We start from the raw sequence: 20,325 nt of genomic DNA on the forward strand, positions 1-20,325 counted from the left end.
AGGGTCTCTTACAGAAGAAGCTCTTTTATATTACTTTTCCTTTACCATTTTCTATATAAGAATTTTGCAGTTTATTGAACAGTAGCAAAGCACAGTGGATTTTGTGTGTGTGTGTGTGTGTGTTTTGATTAGAGTATCATCCTTGTGGATTTTGGTTTCTTTTGCTGATTCTGTTTTGATATACAGTAAACAATTCTGTACTGTTTACTGACCTGTCCTGGTACATTTGCCAGTTCATCCTTCTGTGGTATTTGATGCCTGATGTATGTAGTTTCTCTTCTATATTGGAGATTGCAATACTGACAATTTTCTTCTTTTGCAGTTCCTCCTCCTGGGAGGCACTGTCTCACTCCCCAGTCAGACTAAAGTATGAACTGCCTTACTGACTCTTCATTTTCCAGCTACAGGCCAGATTTTGCTGTGCTAGAGACAACAGACTCTCTTTCCCAGGGACTGCAGAAAGCTTTTGAATTGAGTTTTCTGACAGGCTTTAACAAAATTGTCTTTGTTAGAAGTTGCAGTGCAAGGCTAGCATGTAAAGGTCTTGATTGAGTGAACTGTGTTCCAATTGAAACGCTCTTTTAATGAACTGGATAGATCATAAGTAGACTTTGTAATGTCTCTTCTATGGAAGATGCAGTAAGTGAAGGGCACAGTTTTCATAAATGCAGTTATTAGCAGCTCTGTTTGAAAACCACAAGTAATGCACATGCCTAGGGCTTGTGGAAGTCACTCCAGATGGAAACAGCATTACTGGGGTGATTATACCCTGAGGAAAGGCTCACTGACATTTTGAGATCAATTTTTAGCCAATGTTCCATTCTCAGTATTTACATGGAGAGTCTGAATTGCCAGAACTTCAGATTTCATAACAAAAGTGCTAACAAGAAGTGAACATTTATTGAAAAGATTGTGTTGCTGCAGAGAAATGCCTGTTGCTATGCTGTTTGGATGCTGAGAGTATCCTGCAGACAGAGGCACTGTGCTGAGAAAACTGACTTCCATTTTTTCTGAGCAAGAAGGAGCCTCATGTCTTTGTGTGTGTTGTACACCCATTAATTTGAGCAGTGGAATGCTACAGTGCCATTGCTAGGGAGTCAGTGCAGATGGGAGAGTGCTGTTCACTTGCATCTTCCCCAGGTGTGAGGTCAGAAATGCCAGCCATAGTGGACCTGAGCTGGAAGCACAAAGGTCATGTTAAAAGTCTCTTTGGGATCTGCTGGATGTAAGGAAGTCCCTCAGAAGCTGCTCAGGGCTAGGAGTTAATCCTTGGTGCCATGTTAGGAGAAGGCAGTGGGATGTCAGTTCCCAGTGTTGATTTGGAGAGTAATGTTTTGATCATTAGTCTCATACAGCTTCAGGTTTATATTGTGGCACCAGCATGGATCATCTGCACTGGCAAAGGAAATATCAGGGCAGTCCATTACTTAAAGTTCAGGTGCAGCATGGCCACCTTTCTGATTGGCCCTGTGGTCTCAAGGTGCCCACAGTGGCTTCCACGCTCCAAGTAAAAGATTCTGCATGGCAAGGCAGAGAAATGTGCAAAGCTGAAAGCACAGGCTGGTCTAGTGGAGCCCATTTAGGAAGTTTGTGGATTATATTATAGCATTCTTGCTGGCTATCTAAAAGATGCAGATACCCCAGCTGTGCTAACACATTATGTAGTTTCTAAAGCAGGGCTGTAAGATAGATTTTTATATTCATCGTGTTTACCTCACAGCAAAACAAACAATATCACTAGCTGTATGTGTCACAGAAAGAGCAGTCTATTTACCAAGATTGATTTGTCTGTTCAATATATTGGTTTTTTATTAGTTTAGTGTTGTTGCAGGGTTTTTTGTTTGGTTTTTTTTTCCTTTTTATGCTTCAAATGCATGTGCTGTGTTGATTTTTGGGTTTTTTGAAGTATTTGGTGCAGATAAGAACTTGTCTTACCTCAATGGTTCAGTAGACTATAACTAATTTATTGGCAAACACCACACACATTCTCCTACATAGGAAAGACCAGGAATGAAAGGCCAAGGATAGATGAGATCAAATTGCAGAGAACACAACTGATCACAAGTTATTTCCCTTCACTTGTACAGTCAAGCAGTACACAAGGTAATTACATAAATACTCTGAATTTTGGAAGTCTTTTGGGAGTTCAGATGAAACTTGCAGAAGTGGGTTTTAGACTGTGTATAATTTGCATACAATGCAGTTTTTGGCTTTAGCTGGCTGTTTCATTGAAGAAGCTTTCAAAATGGTAGGGTTGATCAAATTCTAAAAAGCAATTTAAAAAAAGACAGAAGTAGACTGTGGTAAAGCTTGAGAATGGTTACAATATTTCAAGATAAATGAAAATCTAATCGTGCAGTTTGCTCCTAATAGCAAGAAATATGAAATGAGATTGACATATCTCTCTTTAAAAATTTAGGCAGACAAGATACAGCACAGAAAAGTGCATCCCTTGATCAAGTGTGTCCATTAGTGATGGATTTATTGTATTGTGAATGTCATTTACTTGCTGAGTTATATAAAAGAAATGCATGATTTTTAAATATCCATCTGTCCCAGATGATTGAGAAACAAGAATGAAGTTCCTCCACAGGCTTGAACCAGTGCAGTGTTCATTGCTGATGCCTGGGGAGCCAGAGAAGCTGGCCTCAGCCACTTGGAACATGACAATTGATGATAGTTCTTGTTTCTTTCTGAGTTTTTTCTGAAAAATAATAGAAGTTGGATTTTATCTATAGTAAAGTTATGGATTATGTATTGTAACTCTTTTAATTCAAAGTGAATGCTTGTCTTGTGGTTTAAGCTCAGTCAGCAGCCAAGCCCCAGGCAGCTGCTCCCCCTCTCCCCCGCCAGTGGGATCAGGGAGAGAATTGGATCAGTAAAAGTGAGAAAACTCACAGGCTGAGATGAAGACAGTTCAATATAGAAAGCAAAAGCTGAGCACACAAGCAAAGCAAAACAGGAATGAATTCACTGCTTCCCATGGGCAGGCAGCTGCTCAGCCATCTCCAGGAGAGCAGGGCCCCACCACAGTAACTTGGGAAGACAAACACCATCACTCCAAATGTTCCTCTCCTTCCTTCTTCTTCCCCCTACTTTACAAACTGAGCATGATGCCACATGGTCTGGAATATCCCTGTGCTCAGTTTGGGTCACCTGTCCTGGCTGTCTCCTCCCCAGCATGGCAGGATGAAAAGCAGAAAAGGCCTTGGCTCTGTGCAACCCCTGCTCAGAAATAACAAAAACATCTCCCCATTATCAGCCCTGTGTTCAGCACAAACCCAAAACACAGCCCATGCCAGCCACTGGGAAGAGAATTAACTCCACCCCAGCCAAAACCAGCACAGCTTGTTTTTACCTGCTTATCTCTGCAGCTTAAAACTTAATTACTTAAATGTTGATTGTTTCAGTCCAAAAGAAACGGTTTTATCTATTTCTTTCTTCAATTTACAGAGAACATTCATAAAATGGGCTTGGTCTTGGTAAAATTAAAAGCCTTGCTACTTCCTAGTCCACTGTGTAATAGTGCTACACAGGAAAAGAAAAATAATTTTTGCTTTTTGGAAGAAAATGAAGCTGGACAGAGGAGATCTTAGAAATTCTTAAAAATTTCTAATATCCATATGAATAAACATGAGTTCTATTTTTAAGATCTCATTGAAACATATGCATAAAATGAAGGATATTCCTAGAGTGAAACAGAACATGGAAGGAACAATGACTCAACTAGAAAGGTCACAAGCTTCATTTAATGTTGCAATGTAGTGATGAGAACAAATCTTGTATTGAAGCTCTTGAGTGATGCTGTGTTTTAAGCCTTTTCACCTTGGAGGGCACAGCTTCCCAGGAAAAAAGGATGAAGGAGGTTTTTGGGATGGGAAGGAGATGTTTGTTATTGCTGAGCTATTAAGCACTGTGGAATGAAGTTCTCAGCAATTGTAGCAAAGCACTGAGTGTGAGTGTGGTACTGGCTGAGACCAGCTGCTGGGCAGGGCAGAAAAGGTGGTGCTGCTGAGGATCCAGAGCACAGGAGTGAAATGAGAAATCACCAGAGAAAACATCCAAGTGAGAGGGGTGTTGGTGTTCTGGATTGTGGCAATATTGCTGCAAACTATTCCCTTCTCATGTCTGCTTTGTCTTTCTTCCATTTGGTTGCAAAAACTGCAGGAATTGTTTGCCAAGCACTTGACAGTGTAAACAGTGGCATCAGTAGAATAATACAGTAGAAAGAGTTAGACTACATGGATCAGCATATACTGCATGGCTAAGACATCAATACAACACTATTTCCGGGTATTCAGGCTATTTTTCCTCTTAATTTTTATTAATCAATAAAGTTGCAGATCTACATTACTAAAAAAAGTCCTCTTTTGCTAGCCTCTCATTGCAATGCAAAGACAGTTTAAAAATTTCATTCTTACCCTCTTCATTTTTTTAACAAAGAGGGTAAGAAATACTCCAGGAGTCATGAAGAACTGAAATCTGGAGGCCCTTTTACATCTTACAGTCAGCTCAGCATAGAGATGATGCAATTGTCCATTTTGTTCTTAATACTCATAATTTTTCCAGTTAAGCATTCTTAAAATCCCTCTAACAAAGAAAAGTTGTGGACAGTTGTCTAATTATGATATGTTTCCCTTTTTTCTCTTGCATCATAGGCCAAAAAGGTGTTAGTTATTCAAAGTATTGTCAAGCAATTTGCTACAGCTTAAGTATGCTTCTGACTAAACATTGTTTTCAAAATCTGATTCTATTGCTCCAAGCCACATAGCCCTGGGCAAATGTGGCACTCCTAATCACTTGGAGGAGGGAGACAGGATAGGAACACCCTGCATTTTGTGCCATCATTTCTGCAGTCCAATTTTCAGAAGAGATTTCCTGATATTTATCTTTTGCCTGCAAGAAAGAGTTGGAGAAATTTCTTACCTTCACCTTCTGCCCTTCTCAAATAGGGTAAGCAATGGCATCATCCTCATCACAGCATTGTAAACAAAACTGGAAATTTCAGAGAAATGAGAAGGGGACCAGAAAGTGGCATTTGAACTAAGTACATAGCAGTAAATGTTTACAGAAATGAGCGGTGATGATATTGATTAGATTGACCAGAATTCTGAGTATTTGGAGATTTCCCATAGCCTTCATCTGTTTAAACATTGTTCTGGCTGTGTCCCTAGAAGCCAGTTTCATGCACTTGTTTTTCAGAAATGCCTTGTTCTTCTGCTGCTTTACTCCTCCTGTGATACCTACAGCTGCTGGCACATCAGGTTCAGCAGCAAGTCACCCTGCTGATCCTCTTGTGCAGCAAGGCACCCTCCAGGTTGAGGAGTTGAAAAAGAATTATTTTCATTACATTTTTCAGTGAAAAAAAGGTTTAACTTTCTAGGCAATAAGTGTTGACCTTTCTGTGTGTAGATGCAACTTGACATCTCCTGAGATTTGATGTGGAGAGTGGCATCAGGAAAAGAAGGAAAACTGGAATTGATTGGGTCCTCAGTGTCTCTGCTCTCAAGACTAGACAAGGAACTAGACTTTATCTTGGAAAGATGGGTCAGAGTCTGATGGGCTTTGCTTACCTGGAACAGATTTTCTCCCTGGTGCTGCAGTAGAAAAGCTGTACCCCAGGGCTTGGTCTCTCCTTCTCTTCAGCCTCTTCATGGGGCTTGGCTGTTATCATAACAGCATTCTGAACAACTAAAATACACTAAAATGTCAAATGGCTGGATTTAGCATGAAATTAGTCAGCTGGCATACAAATTAGTTTGTTGGGTTTTTTTAATTGTGTGGTGTCTCATCGATGGTGTAGTAACCCATATGGTGTATTTGAGGGTAAATATAACTAACAGGTGCTTTTTTCTTGGCTTGGAGCTCTGAGTCACTGCAGTCTCTGTTTAAGAATGAATTAATGTGGGTGATACTCTACAGAAGTTTGTAGTTGAGCTACCATGCTAAATACATACTAATGACAATGTAGGCTGCAGTATATAGAAATGTATTTATCTGTTAGGCAGAGAAGGAAGGAAGGCTATGGGTGTTTGAAAAGCTTGGTGGCAGACAGTTCTGCAGTCACTGGGTCAGCTGGTGGTTTATTAGATCACTCTTAAGTGCTTAACCGAAGCTGACTTACCTTGTGTGATGTACAGTATTTGTCTTTCCTCAGTTTGTGTCAAGAAGAGAGCCAGGGTCGGTGCATGCAGGTCTCTTGTGGTCTCTGGTTCCTTGGGGACCAAACAAATTGCACTGGGATGCAACAAAGCAGCCATTTAATTAGCAAGGAGCAAAGCCACACCTGAAAAGATGTGGTGTGTGGGGAGATTCTTGCTCTTATGCTTCTTTATGTTCTGTCATACTTGATCAAGGCCAGGTTGGATGGGGCTGTGAGCAATCTGGTCTAGTAGGAGGGGGCCCTGTGGCAGGGGGGGTGGAACTGAGAGATCTTTAAGGTTCCTTCCAACCCAAGCCGTTCTGTGTTTCTGTGATTGCTTCAGCTTTCTTCTACTGAAAATGGTGATTGGTCTAGTTGTAATAAACTTGTAATAAATTCTTGCTCTTCTGAGTTTAAAGTTTTTCTGTCATCTTTAGTGTGTTGTCTGTAAGGAGAGGATTTAAGAGGCTTTGGATCATACTTCTGTCTTATCAAGGGTCCTCTAACAGCTTTTCTGTTATTCTGCAGCAAGCAGCTGCAGATAGAGTTTTGTGTTCTTTTTATTGCACAGGTTACTAGTGCCAACATATTTTCATTTCTAGAGCATGGGAGAGACTGAAATACATCCCCTTAGGTAATGCAGCAGCTTCATTTACAATTTAGTTTAAGAATATTTCTTTTACTTGGAAGTGATTGTAATCTTAATGATAAGAGACTATTTTGCTTGCTTCAAAATTAGCCTTAAGTTACAAAATCAAGCACAGATTTCTTTGATATCAGTTTATTCAGGTATTTATCTTAGACTTTCTGGTTTAATCTATCTATTAATTGCTATCCAGATTACATGGTACTCTCCATAGCCACATGGAGAGGTGCACTGAGAGGTACAAAGAGAGTGGGTTTAGAGCAGATATTAGGAAAAAAGTCTTTCCTGTGAAAGCAGTGAGACACTGGAACAGATGTCCAGGGAAGTTGTGGACACCCCATCCCTGGAGGTATTCAAGGCCAAGTTGGATGTAGTTCCAGGCAACCTGGTCTAGTGGAAAGTGCCCCTGCCCATGGCAGGGGGCCTGGAACTAGGTGGTCTTCAAGGTCCCCTTTCAATCCAAACCGTTCCATAAGACTGTGATTGCTCTGCAAAGTTCTTGGGCATAAGTGGGGGCTTTGAGTGAAATGGATCTCTGTCGGCCTTCTTTAGCACACTGTGACTGTTGAACTACAGATGGGACCAGGGGTGGTGTGACAGGACCAGGAATGGCAGGATGGGATGTGTAAAAGCTGAGTGAGAGTTGTATCTCAAGCAATCAGGAAGGAGATTGGTAGGTTTAAGAGCTGGTTCAATATTCCCCAAGCACTGAGTGCTAGTGAAGATGAGGACATTAGGACTGCTATTTTTTACAGTAATTTGTTCTGAGGCACTCAGTGTCTTTATTTTTACTTGCTTTCAGTCAGGCAGAGTCTAGTTGTGAAACTGCTTGTCATTTCGAGGAGTACTGCACCTCTCCTCAGAAGGCATCTTGTAACATAGGTAAGGTACAGGCCACATTCTATCTGTCATTCCTTGTACTCTGAAATCTCCCTGAAGGTGAGAGAGTGAAGCTTGCAAGTTTTGGGTGACCAATGGCAGCATTTTTATGAGACTGAATCTAGCACAAGCACTCTGGCCAGCTCTCTGGTTAGTATCTGCTTTCAATGGAGGTATCTGAACTTCCCAAAGTAAAGGGACTTGCTCTGGACCAGAAGTACATGAATGTCACAATTGCATTTGTAGAAGATCCAGACTCCAAGAGAGACATATCCAGCAGTAAGTTCTGGGAGAGTAGTGTCATTGGAAGATGGAGTGAGGAGCAGGGACAGGGGGTAAAGCAGTGCAAGTTGAAAGAGCAGTTGTGGCAGGATTGCATTACTTTGCATGAGTTTTTAATGATACATACACAGCAAGGCCAAAGAGGATGACAGAAGTATCCTTAGCTCCCCTTGCAAGTGAGAGATAATGTCACAACAGAACAATTTCATTTAAATGGGATGCTTAGATGGGTATCATAGTGACATCCAAATTTGGGCATGTCTTTAAACAAGATATTCTGCAAGTAAACAGCTCAAACTCAGGATTGATTATGTTCCTTCTGTTAGGTAAACAACCTGGGAATCAGGTTATTTTGACTGAAAAAAGTATTGTTCCTACTTCCATGGGGATTGTTATCTGAGGGCTTCCATAGCTTAATAGCAGTTCCTGTGCCTTGTGAATGACCTTGTGAAGTGCTGGCTGCAGAGCATGGCAGTATGCAGCACTAGCCTGAAGTCACTGTCCTAGATAAATGCTTGTGCTGTGACAAAGTAGATGACATCCAAGAGGACAGGAAGAGCTAGTGGGTCTTTTTGCCCAGGGAACTTTTGGAGCAATCATTTGAAAAATGAAATAAAGTTGATGAATTAAGCCTTATCTTCCACACTGTCTTTCTTGACCTCACAGGTTCAAACACCAGCAGAGATGGCCTTAGATGTTAGTGAATATTGTTAATTTTTAGACTCATTACTAGATAACAAGAGGTTGTTTTTATCTATTAATAGGAATCTGTGATACAGAGGCTCATGTGGATTAATGCAATTGGAACTTGAATGCTAAATTCTGTCAAACTCCTTCATTACAGCAGAACATTGAGCTGTTACCAAATTCACATCTCTACAAACAGTTCCTCTCCTTTACTATGTGCCCTTCTTATTTTTGGACATGCCGCTTTTCCACAAGCAATGCTCTCCTATCTCAGAAATGTCAGCTGTGAAATAGAATAAACTTGTTGATCTTACTCCCCACTAAATTGTTTTGTCTTGGCTAGCACAGGTAATTTGGGGTCTCAAAAGTGCTGCTACTTTACCATTCTCTCAGTGGTCTGAGTCAATATTAATGGCTGTGGTCTGCTGATATCCACTGAAAGCTCAGTAAGTTCTGTACTGCAGAAGTTATATTTACTAGTGGTTGTCCTGTTCTGCCTTATCACATAGGACATAAGGAGTGAGTGGGAAAGGGATTTCTCTCAGTGCTGATGACTAGCAGCTCTATTACAGGTATCTATTCCTGGCAAAACTGTTTCCTCTCCAAGAGCTACTTGGGATCTAAAAGAAAAATAACAAGTTGGATAAAGGATAGTGCAGGGCAATGAGTAGTGTATCACGTGTCAATCAGCTTGATAGATGCTGTGAAATCTAGGAAACAGGTTGAAGGAGGAAGTTGCTCTGCTTTTCTTTTAATTAAATTTCAAAAAAAGAAGAAATAAAATCCCACCCACAATCTTTTATTTGCCACCTCAGATATAAGTGGGAGTACAGAACACATCGGTATAAAAGTACTGCTCAATACTCATTTCTCCAAAGCTGCCTGTGGCTCTTGCACCTCATTCACACTTCAGTGTTATGTATTTTTTAGTGAGGAGAACATTTATATATATTTTTAATATATTGATATTTATATATATTTTAATATATTTTTATATATTTTATATATATGTGTAAATATGCATATAGTGTAATGCTTGATTGTTTATATCATCAATTTTTTTTTATTTGTTTGGACTTTGTGATTCATAAGTGGTTTCTGACCAAGTTTGTGCTGAAGACTCCAAAAAATAACAGATGTGGTTGTTGTCTTGTAGGGTTAGATGGCTTGCTCTTCAAAGAAGCCATCACTACAGTGTGTTTGTGGTTCAAAGCTGTATAGTCGTGGTAGTTCTATGTACCAAAATTTATTCCAGGATGGTAGATATGAATTGATCTTGTTTAAGTTTGTTCTGTTTCCCCTAGGATATTTAAGGGGGCAGAAATCTACCATGGAGAGGTAGCACTTACGGTGTAATGGACTTTTGTATTGTCAGTATATGTCCAAATTGAGGGTGACAGTGAACATAAAAATATAACTTACAGAATTCTATTTTCCTGAAACTGCTGGTGGCAAACGCCATCAACAGCATGGTTTCTCACTTGGGTTGCACAAAGCATGCAATGGAGGGATTTAGCCATCTCTTAGTTTTACAAACATGCATTTTTAAACTTCAAAAGTTTTGTCTAACTTGGTGTCAAATTGTACTTATCTCTGTGTTTCTGGAGTTCTCATAAATGATCTATTCTAATTTTCCACAAGATTTAAAAGTCGTAGGAGCTACTGAGCATGTAAGTAGCATTCCATCACTCTGAAATGCACTGAGAGGAGTCATAGCAGGATAGAGGCTGTTTTGCCCAGGCACTGGGAGAGCAAATGGCCCTTTCAAGCCAGATGGCTTGAATGTCATTGCTCATATCTGACGTAGGAACTCTCACAGTCCAACTTCAGCCTCAATTTGAGTCAGCAGGGTCGTCTTGTGACAAAATTGTTTGATGGAAAATTTAGCAAAATATGATTTAGAAGCAATGCTGCATGTGGAGCTTAAACAGACTGTTTTGTGCAAAAAGTTATAGTTTTGTTTGGGTTTTTTTAAGTGACAGCAGAAGTGCTGTTGATCTTTATCCTTGTTTTTCCATTTGTGTGTGCTTTTGGTCTGCAGGACCAGCTGTAGTGGGTGTAATTTCTGCTTGCTTGAATGGAGGCCACCATGTTAGGGGTGGGAGGTGTGAAGTCTTATGGGATGGAAGCCTTTGAGAGTCAGACAACTGTGTTGAGGAAATCATCGCTTATTTTATTTATTCTGAAGCAAATCAACTTTTCTAAAATCATTTTTTTTTTCAGACATTATTTAATAGAGAGTTTTAGGGAGTTGCCAGTCTTGAACTAGTTACTGAAGAAAAGCAGATCATGCAACTTTCACATTGGCAGTTTTATTGCCAGCTACAGCTCCAGCCCCCCACCAGATGACTGATCTTGCAGCCTTATTAAGACCTCTCATGGTCTTTCCTTTTACTTTGTATAATTTATAGGCATGTTTTCAAAGGGAAACAGTTATGTTTTCTGTACCTTCAACTGCATTCCTGTCTTCTGCAATAAGGCACCCAATTTGTAAAGTAAAATGACAATGAATAGCTCCCTTTTTTTTTATTTCCAAGTAGGATAGTGACTTTATTTATATCACGTCACTGTTTCAGAAACACCCATTGCAGTTACTCATACATATTACCCTAAGGAGTGAAAAAAACATTTAAAAAATAAAGAAGCATGCACCAAAGTGGATCTAGGAAGCTGGCAGGGAATCCTAAGTCCAACCCTATGGGAAAAAATAATGGTCTGTGGAAAAAGCTTTTTTCTGTATTATGTGTCCTTTTTATAAAGATGTAATGAGGTTTTGTTGGTTTTGTTATTTGTCATCAGATGTGAGAGAATTCATAGGTTTTGCTTCTCTCCCCTTATTTTTGGACAACCTAGAAGAGCTGTATTCAGATGCATGTTCTGCTCACTTCTTCTGAGCTCTCCCTTCACTTTGCTGTTACTATCTCCTTCAAAGCTTTTAAAATAATTTTCAGACCTTTTTTTTTTTGCCACTTTAGGAAGGTTGTTGTGCTTTATCTTTTTTTTATACACATGCCTTCTGGTTTAGCTGTTATTGTATGACTACTTTTGCCTGAGCCAAACTTGTAATCAGTGAGGAACAGTGATTAATTTTTTATTTTTTTTAATATACCATTAATTTTTTTTCCTTTAAAAGGGGGTGTGGGTCATAATTCATAAAAGAGAGAGGAAGCCCTAGAAGCTCCTGACTCTAAGGCATTGTGGTTTTTATGGTGACTGAAGTAGTTCTCTGATTGTGGTTTGACTTTGCTTTTTTTCCAGACAGTATTTGGAAAATCCTTGTCTCATTTATCTGTGAAGAAATGACCATGCACCTAAGCACTGCTAGTTCCTCTTCTGTTTTTTTTTTAATGTCCTTAAAATCCTGAGATTAAGTTCATTTTTTTCATAGCATCCTATATGATTGCTGTGTTTTAGATTTGTGTCCAGGGTTAGGGAGGAAGGAGTGAGCAGTGTCATGCTGAGCTGCATGCAGGGGTTAACCCACAACAAATGCTTTCTATCTGATTTGTCCTCTGAGCAGAGATATTGGAGGAATGGGGTCAATGAGTGTGCCTGTGTATTTAATTTCCTTGTTTTATGAAATATTTTTCCATGCCAGCAAATATAGGATATATTTAGTGCCTAGAAGGGAACTACAGATAAATGCATTATAATGCAAATTGTGCATAGCAGTGGAGGCTATGCATAGCATGAGGCTAAATGTAATCCTAATAAATGTTAGGATCCTAATGTTATCCTAATAAAGGATAAGTCAGTTCTGACAGCAGCAAAACAAATTTCTTTCAGAAGTGTTATGCTTCAGTCAAATAATTGGCAAAGTAGAAGCTCATTACTGTTTTATAGGTAATGGAAGTGTAATGAAAGGTTATTTAATTCCACACAAACCAGGGGAATAAGAAATTCCTGTCTGATTGAGACTGATGATCCAGGGTGGTTGACTGAGTGTGGCAGTGTGTAAACCTGGCTACTTTCTATGCTGCCTTCCCTTTGGACTCTTCCAGCATCTACAGCTGCTTAATTCAAATTTTCAGAGGGTTTCTCACAACAGTTTTACAGTCCCCCTATGGACCTGTCATCCATCACAGTAAACAGTGACTTTCCACTGGGTTTATCCATGACTTTCATGATATTTTAAACTTCAGTTCTATACCCCTCAGCCATTGCATCTCCAAACTGCAGGGTCTTGGAGATGAAAGATGAGTGGCCTTTCTGGTCTTTCATCTCAAGATAGCTTTCTGCCTTCTCCTTGATTTTGCTTACCCTACTCTGCACTTTCTCTGACTCCTTTTGAGATGTGGAGACCAGAACTATATATTACTGAATACGTGAATGCATCAAATTTTATGTAGTCAAAATTATGCTGTCTTTAAGCATCCTTCCTGATGATGCTGCCTGTTTTGTTGGCTTTTATAGCTGCCTCCGCACTCAGAGCAGGAATTAGATGTGAGCTGAGAGCTCAGCAGTGTTCTGACAGTCTAGTGGCAAAGCCTTCCTTTTGATTTCTAGGGTAAGTGTGAGATGATGCTCTCTTCAAAAGTCCTCTCAGGGCTTTATTTAGATCCATGACAGCCTTCGACTTTCTTGCAAAATATGCCTTTTCACATGCCCTTAAACTTCCCTTTTCCAACACTGACTTTTGAGTTCCTGAAAAAATGATGATGGAAGAACAGAATAATCTAACACTTCTGCATGTTGTATGTCCTTCCTGTTTAAACTATAACGAACAGAAAACTCAGAAAGTTTCTTGAATAAACTCCTTATTTTGAACTGGAGCCAGTCTGACTCCCACTGTTACCATGTTAACCTAGAAATATTGTATACTGTGTTTTTCTTAATTTCTGCAGGTTTTTTACGTGGAATGATGTAAGGAAAATAGTGTGATGTAGTAGGAAGTATTATGTGGTTTAATTGAAGATGGACATGAGTCAGCATTGTACCCAAGTTGCAGTAAAGGCAGAGTGCATAATGGGTGAATGCCCTAGAAAGAGCTTGGCTGTTAGGAGCTCTGTGTGCTTTTTCCTCCCACACTACCCCAGCACAGGAGAGATGTTTTCACAGATGCAGAGGACCTAGCAAAGACCTGCTAGGGAGGCTGGGTTTGGCTGGGAAATAAATCTAATGGGGAATCTAATTGCATCTTTTCACCCTAAAAAAATGAAGTTGCAGAGCAAATGGAAATAAAATGTGTGGTGCAGACTGAGAGGACAAGATGCAATATGAGAAACTTCTACTGAGGTATGAGGGAAAAAGCTTTCACTGGGTCAAGCAATTGGAACAGGTTGTCCTGAGAAACTGGACAAAGGGGTGTGACTGGACAAGCCTCTGAGTAACCCCACCTCACTGTGAACCTGCCTTCAGCAGGTTTGAATGGGTGGCATCCTTCTGATCTCAAAACTTTATTTGATTCTGAGACATTGCTAAAATGTGTGTTGTTTTCTGCAGATTTCTGAATGATCTAGCATTTGTCCTGCTTACAAATAAACAATTTTGGCAGGATATCTGAAGCTTCAGCAATATTTCCCTGTCATACTCTTGGACAGTAGTATTGGAAAAAGTTGTGACTGTGTGTTTTGGAGTGCTTTCATGGGTGGTGCTGTTGTGTTCTGGAGACTTCACACTCAGACACATCAAAGCCTTTCTGTCTCGCGTCTTCCAAAATCACCCACCCTTGTTCTAACCCCACCAGCCTCACTGATCACTGAAAATGCTGAGCAGTTTTCAAAATGCCAGCCCTGCTTCTCAGTGAGAACTTCAAATCTCTTGGTGTGGAGAGAGGGAGGAGTGCAGTAAAATTGTTTTAAACAAGGATGCAGGAGATGCCAATGGCCATGGCAGTTCTCTTCAGCGCCAGCACTGCCTCCCCAGGCAGGACTGCCTGTGTCCATGCAGCTGATCTCATTTCTGCCTGCTGTCCCCAGTGCCATCAGTGTCACCTCCCAGCTGTAAAAAAGCTGTTGCAGCAGAGGGAGGAGCTTGGTGAGAGTGAGCTGGAGGGACAGGGAGTGTGTGTGGAGGGCAGGGATGGTGTGTGGCTTGTGGCTGCCACAGATGAGTGTGCCACGTTACTTGTGGTTACAGCTCTCTCTCCCAGCTGAGGCTGATTTCTAGCCAGCTGCTTTCTTCTGAGGTTTCTAGTAACCACTGGGACCCTGCAGAGGTCTGAGGCAGAGCAGCCTCAGAAACACCCCCTGTCCGGCAGTGGGACCAAGGATGCCATGCTGTGGACTGTGGCACTGTTTGCCTCCGTGTCACCTTCTCCTTCATAAAATGTTTTGTCAGTGCCCCCTGCACATCAGTTTGAACTACAGCTCAAACTACATTCAGGTGAATGTGTCCTGCATGGCTATTTGGTCTTTGGGAGTTTTTTGGGCACTTGGCCATTTCCAGGACCAGCTCACCAAGGTAAGTGTGGACAACAGCTGGTGATGTTCTCCAGCAGTCAGTAGCTTTAGTAAAATGTGTTCACTGAACCCCTCAACAGACTTCTCCATGTTTGCTCAACATATATTTAGTACCAACTCTTAGTGCATTAAGCTACTGGATATAAATAAATAAAGGCTCATCAATTGATATGGTCTGCTGTGTCTCTGTGTGTATATAGGATGACAAAGAAGCCAACAGACCCCTGCCAAACAAAGGAGACCATGGACTAGGAAATGAGAAATTCAAACCTGTGGTACCTTGGCCTCATGTTGAAGGTGTGGAAGTGGACTTGGAATCCATTCGAAGGAAAAATAAGGCCAAAAATGAACTAAATCAGCATGGTGTTGATAACAAGCAGCAAAACATCCTCCAGAGGCAGTATCTCACATTCAAACCTCAGACATTTGCATACCCAGACCCTGTGTTACGACCTGGAGTCCTTGGTAATTTTGAACCCAAAGAGCCTGAGCCTCATGGAGTTGTTGGTGGCCCTGGAGAGGAGGCGAAGCCATATGTCTTAGGACCAGACTACAAAGAATCTGTTCAAGCCAGCATTAAGGAGTTTGGCTTTAATATGGTGGCAAGTGATATGATCTCGCTAGACCGGAGCGTTAATGACCTGCGTCAAGAAGAGTAAGCAAACCTTTTGTTTTCTTTTGGTTCTGTGCTGTACTATACCACATTTCCATACATTCTTCTTAATGCTGTTGCAATGATTCCTTCCATGAATACTTAAACTGTAGTGATTTATCTCTGGAGTCATCTATTCTAGTGTCAAATTGCATGTATTTCCATGCTCCGAGTCTAGCCACAGTCTTCATTGTAATATCTTTTCTTAGTCCATAACTTCTTAAGATTTGCCTTCAGGAAGGATTATCTTTATTAGACATCCCTCTGCTAGTTAGTTTATTCAGTTTTGATTTACCCTGATGCCTTTAAAATGGAGCATAAATAGAGAACAGAAAGAAATACTGTTCTCTTTAAAACACTGCCTATTTACCTGCAGTAAAAGAAGTATGGTCCTGCCCTGGTGATGGTTGGAGTTGTCTTCCAACAGTTTCTCACAGCATTTGCCCTAAAGAGAAAATCAGTCTTAGGAAAAACATTTATTTACTTGCTGAAAGGGTGTCTAATTTGTTGTGGGGAAAATTCTGGAAAGTTACTAACATTTGCTCAAGAGTACTAACAGGTCTACACAGTCTATTCTGACTTTTGATATTTGTTGAAGGCAATTTTGCTCTCAGGTTAATCTGCATTTGGTATAATTTTCCTTGTTAAATATCAGGGATGGGTTTCTGAGCAAACTGATTTAATGGCAGGGTATTTTTTAGTCTGTCTTTGGTTGGGGTTTTGTGGGCAGTGTATGAAGTTGGATATGATGTTAAGTACTTTGGAGTTTTCACTTCCCCCTCATCCCCAGCAATGGAGCTATGCTGATCCCTGGACTGGGTACCAGTCTCTGGGCTGTATGTTTCCAGCTGTGGTAAATAATCTGTTGGTGGTTCATTGACTGGTTACTGGGGTCTGCTCTGGGCTTTATGGTGGGTCTTGTTTTCTTTTTGCAAGGTAGGAGAGCACTGGCCAGCTGTGGGTCTGACTCATACCCATGCACGTGCAGCTGCTTGAATTTGCTATGTGGTGTGCACTCCCTGAAAGCAAATGAAGCACATGAGCACAGCATTTCCCTTTACTTTGTGCTGTGTTCCTCAGGTGACTGACTAAAGGTTTCCACTTCCTGGCAGTCAGAGGAGAGGACCATGCCTGTGTGCTGTTGGTGGCAAGGAAATGCCAGCTGTCCTGGGGTTCACTTTGCATTTCTTTCTTTGCTGTGCTCACAAGTTGGTACTTCGTACTAAAGAGATTTTTCTGAAAGGGAAGGAATGCTCTGGGTAACCTGTGTAGGTCAGCATTTTCTTTTTGGGAGGTTATTCCTTAGACACTGCTGCTCCTGCTGAAGCATTTCTTCCCTCTGTAAGGACAGCAAATCAGAGGTGGCAACGTGACACATGCAGGTGGGACTGGGCTGGCTCTGCCCTGGTGAATTCTGGCAGCAGAACTCAAGTACTCCTTCCCCTTCATTTTTAGGTGAAGGGCATCAGACAGCCTGTGGTATCTCTCAAATAGTTCCACACCTGTAGGTTCCTGAAGTATTTTTTATGTGATCTCAGAATTTGTCATCTGTTCTGAAGGACATTAATAAATAGATGTTCCCAAAAATGATTAAATACTTTGAGGTAGAGGAGGGACAGCCATGAAATGACGAATTTTAGAAACTGTTTCCTTCAAGCACAGTTGTAGATAAGCCTTTGTGAGGTTAAAGCCACCAGCTCAAATCAGTTAGGTTTTAGCATTTAATGATTTCATGTTCTAAGCAAGCAAACAAAACAGCATAAAAAAGCAACGTGAACAAAAGGTATTTTTCAGACAACATTATATCCCTTACTTTATTTATTGAATGCTTGGGATGCTTGCAATTACCTAAGTAGGTTGAAGGTTTATAGCTTCTGTGTGTCTCCTGGGAACAGAAGAGAGGGGAAACAGTGTGAGATTGGCTGATACTGCTCTATGCTTTCAGGCTCCCGCATGCTCACTTTCCTGCTCTCCCCAATACCAGAGAGAAATGCAGCAAAAGGTAGTAGATTACCTATTGGATGCACCATTTATTTTCCTCCCACTGATCTATTTACAAAGACTTTTGTGGCTGGTAAGGCCACTCAACATTTACTTGAATCCTGCCAAAGAGCAATATAGTAATTTTTTGTTGTTGCTGTTAATAGTAAGTTGGCATTGCTAATTGAGGAAGATCTTTCTGGTAAAGACTGAATTATTGGTTTATAGGTAGGTAGAGCTCCTTTCAGCCCTCTATTTCTTCAAGCATCAGGATTTTGAAGCGTTACCCAGTGCAGTCAGGTTTGTTCAGTGAAGTATGCCAAATGCTTTCCCAGGCTGTGCTAGCAAGAGTGAAATTGTGCTGCAAGAACTGTTTCTCTCAGCTTAAAAGCCATATAGCCTCAGGGCTTGTCCCTGCTGGAGGGAGAAGAGGGAAGACATGCCAATAAAGGGAGATTCAATTCTGCTATGCTTGGATTTGACTTTGTAGTCTGACATGTTGCCAGGATGATTTGCCAGCTGCCTTTATTGATTCAGGAGGAACTTTGCTGGTGATTCTGGGCAGTCTCAGCTGCTGTAAAAAGCCTTAATTCTTGCTGTATCCCATAGGGAGAAATGACACTGGATGGTGTGTTCAAGTTTTTTGTCAGGTACATCAGACTATTTCCATTTTGCCAGTACCACATACTCTTGGCTTAGGGATTTTAACCAATATATTTCAGTGTTGATGCCCAGCACTTGTGTTGACATAGAACAAGTCATAAGTTTGGTTAAAAAAACCAAGAATGTATGGGGATATGTAAAAGTCAGTGCACAAAATTTAGAAGATGGCTCATCTCACTGCAGTCTTTCAGCACTCTGCAAGAGGGCTGGGAGGAACTTAAAATGGATTAGTTGAGAAATACCTGTTTTCCACCTTATTTCTAGCAGCAAAGAAGTAGAGCAGGCTTAGCAGGCCCTGTCTAAACCTCTGCACAGTAGCTGGAAGAAACTTTTTTCTTTAAACTTGGTGATTTTTACCTTTTTCGGATCTATTTTAGTCATCCTGATAGGTGGCAGACCCTTTAGAGCAGTCATTTATATTGGATTTTGCACATTATCCCTACTTCCTAGCAGACCTGCAATAAAATAATTGTTAGCTTTTGGGAAGAAGGATATTAATTTAATTGCTCCCTGCTTTTTGTATTTAGGAGTCTGCACAGAGGTAGAGCTGAAGTAAAAATAGAGTGATAAATTTTCTGGATTATCTTGGATCCAACATAAATACACCATGCTAAGGAAATGCTAAGGGACCTAGGTTTGAGGGTGAATACTGTCAGGTAACAAGGTGTGTCCTCTCAAAAAAAAATAAACCCAAGAGATAACTGTGGAGTATTGCTGCTAAGAATAACAAGAATTGAGTTGCTTAACCAGTATAATGACCCTTCTCCCCAGAGTATTTTAAAATAAAATTTAATTTTTAAAAATTCATTTGTACTGGGTTTGAACAGTGATTGTTTCTCCTGACAACTTTAGCTCTGGCCAAAAACATATGCTGGTGAGAAAACATACAAGAATGGATAAGCGTCATTCCTGGCAACCACTGGGGCACTGGAGCCAAAAATTGCAGCAGGGTTGTCATGCTTCAGAGACCTCTTTCTGTGCACAGACTTGTCTTTTGAATGCATTTATAGTCTTGAAATTAATGACATCCTGAGTCAGTGACTGCAGAATGTGGTGCTTGTTTTAACCTCTTCTCCCAGATACAGATACTGTTATGTGCCTCTGGGACTCTGCTGCCCTGTGACATGGAAATATCAGAGATATCTCCATGAAGTTCCTATAGAAATGTTTCATGTTCCATCCTTATTATTCCTGCTGTTTCATTTCCCTTTTCATTACCTCTGAGCTAAAATTCTGACAGACCTCTCCACATTTGACTCCAAGATTTTTTTAACTTTTTTTCCCCAGTGGTAATGCAGAGTTTAGGATCTGTCACTGAGTCTATGCACTGAGTGGTCTAATACTCCATATACAATCATTTCCACTTGCACTGAGCTCTCCTGCTGGCTCATTTCCTTGATAGCATTCTTGAATTATTCTGCAGCTGTTTATAGCCATTTTAATTGCAACTACCAAGAACTTTCCTATTGTTCAGCAATGACCTGGAAGAAGAGGTGGACTGCTTAGCTCCCAGCACAGTCATGCTGCTAAAGTCACAAACTTGCTTACAATTTCAGCAATTACTACCTTAAAAGATCTGCCATAGTTTGATGAAAAACTGTTCCTGTAAAGAAAACAAAGAACTTCATCAAATGCTTTGGAAATTCAGTTACTGTATTAATAGCCTCACTCGTGTCCACAAAAATTTTGATTTCTTCAAAAGATGGTAATATTTTTCCACAAAAGCTGTGTCTATGGTTTACTAATTTTGTTATTTATTACTAGCTTCTATTCAGTACAGAAGTCAGACTTAGTGGTCTGCAATTCTTTAGAACCCCAGAGTCCTTTGATAAAAATTGGTGTTGTGTGTTCCTCTGTTTAAGACTGGAGTCAGCAGTACAATACAAGAGTTTGTTAATTCATGATACATTGTTTAGGAAATACTGGGTTTATTTTAAAAAAGGCAGTAAGGCAGCATGGCAGAAAATTCCAGTAGAAGCTATCGTGCAGATTA

The 20,325-nt window shown here is 40.5% G+C and overlaps 1 protein-coding gene across 3 annotated transcripts in view; it reads left to right on the forward strand.

Annotated features, from left to right (window-relative positions):
* The window catches only part of GALNT7 (polypeptide N-acetylgalactosaminyltransferase 7), a 70,848-nt gene that overhangs the window by 15,672 nt on the left and 34,851 nt on the right, over window positions 1-20,325 (forward strand). For 2 of the 3 annotated variants that reach the window (XM_054633706.2, XM_054633705.2), the window contains exon 2: window positions 15,238-15,692. In XM_054633706.2, coding sequence (XP_054489681.1) covers window positions 15,238-15,692 — 455 coding nt within the window. Of the gene's footprint in view, window positions 1-9,143; window positions 9,566-15,237; window positions 15,693-20,325 lie in introns of those variants that run through there. The other variant, XM_077177321.1, reaches the window with a different exon arrangement.

The sequence above is a fragment of the Agelaius phoeniceus genome, chromosome 4 (genome assembly GCF_051311805.1).
Source record: "Agelaius phoeniceus isolate bAgePho1 chromosome 4, bAgePho1.hap1, whole genome shotgun sequence".
Lineage (NCBI taxonomy): Eukaryota > Metazoa > Chordata > Aves > Passeriformes > Icteridae > Agelaius > Agelaius phoeniceus.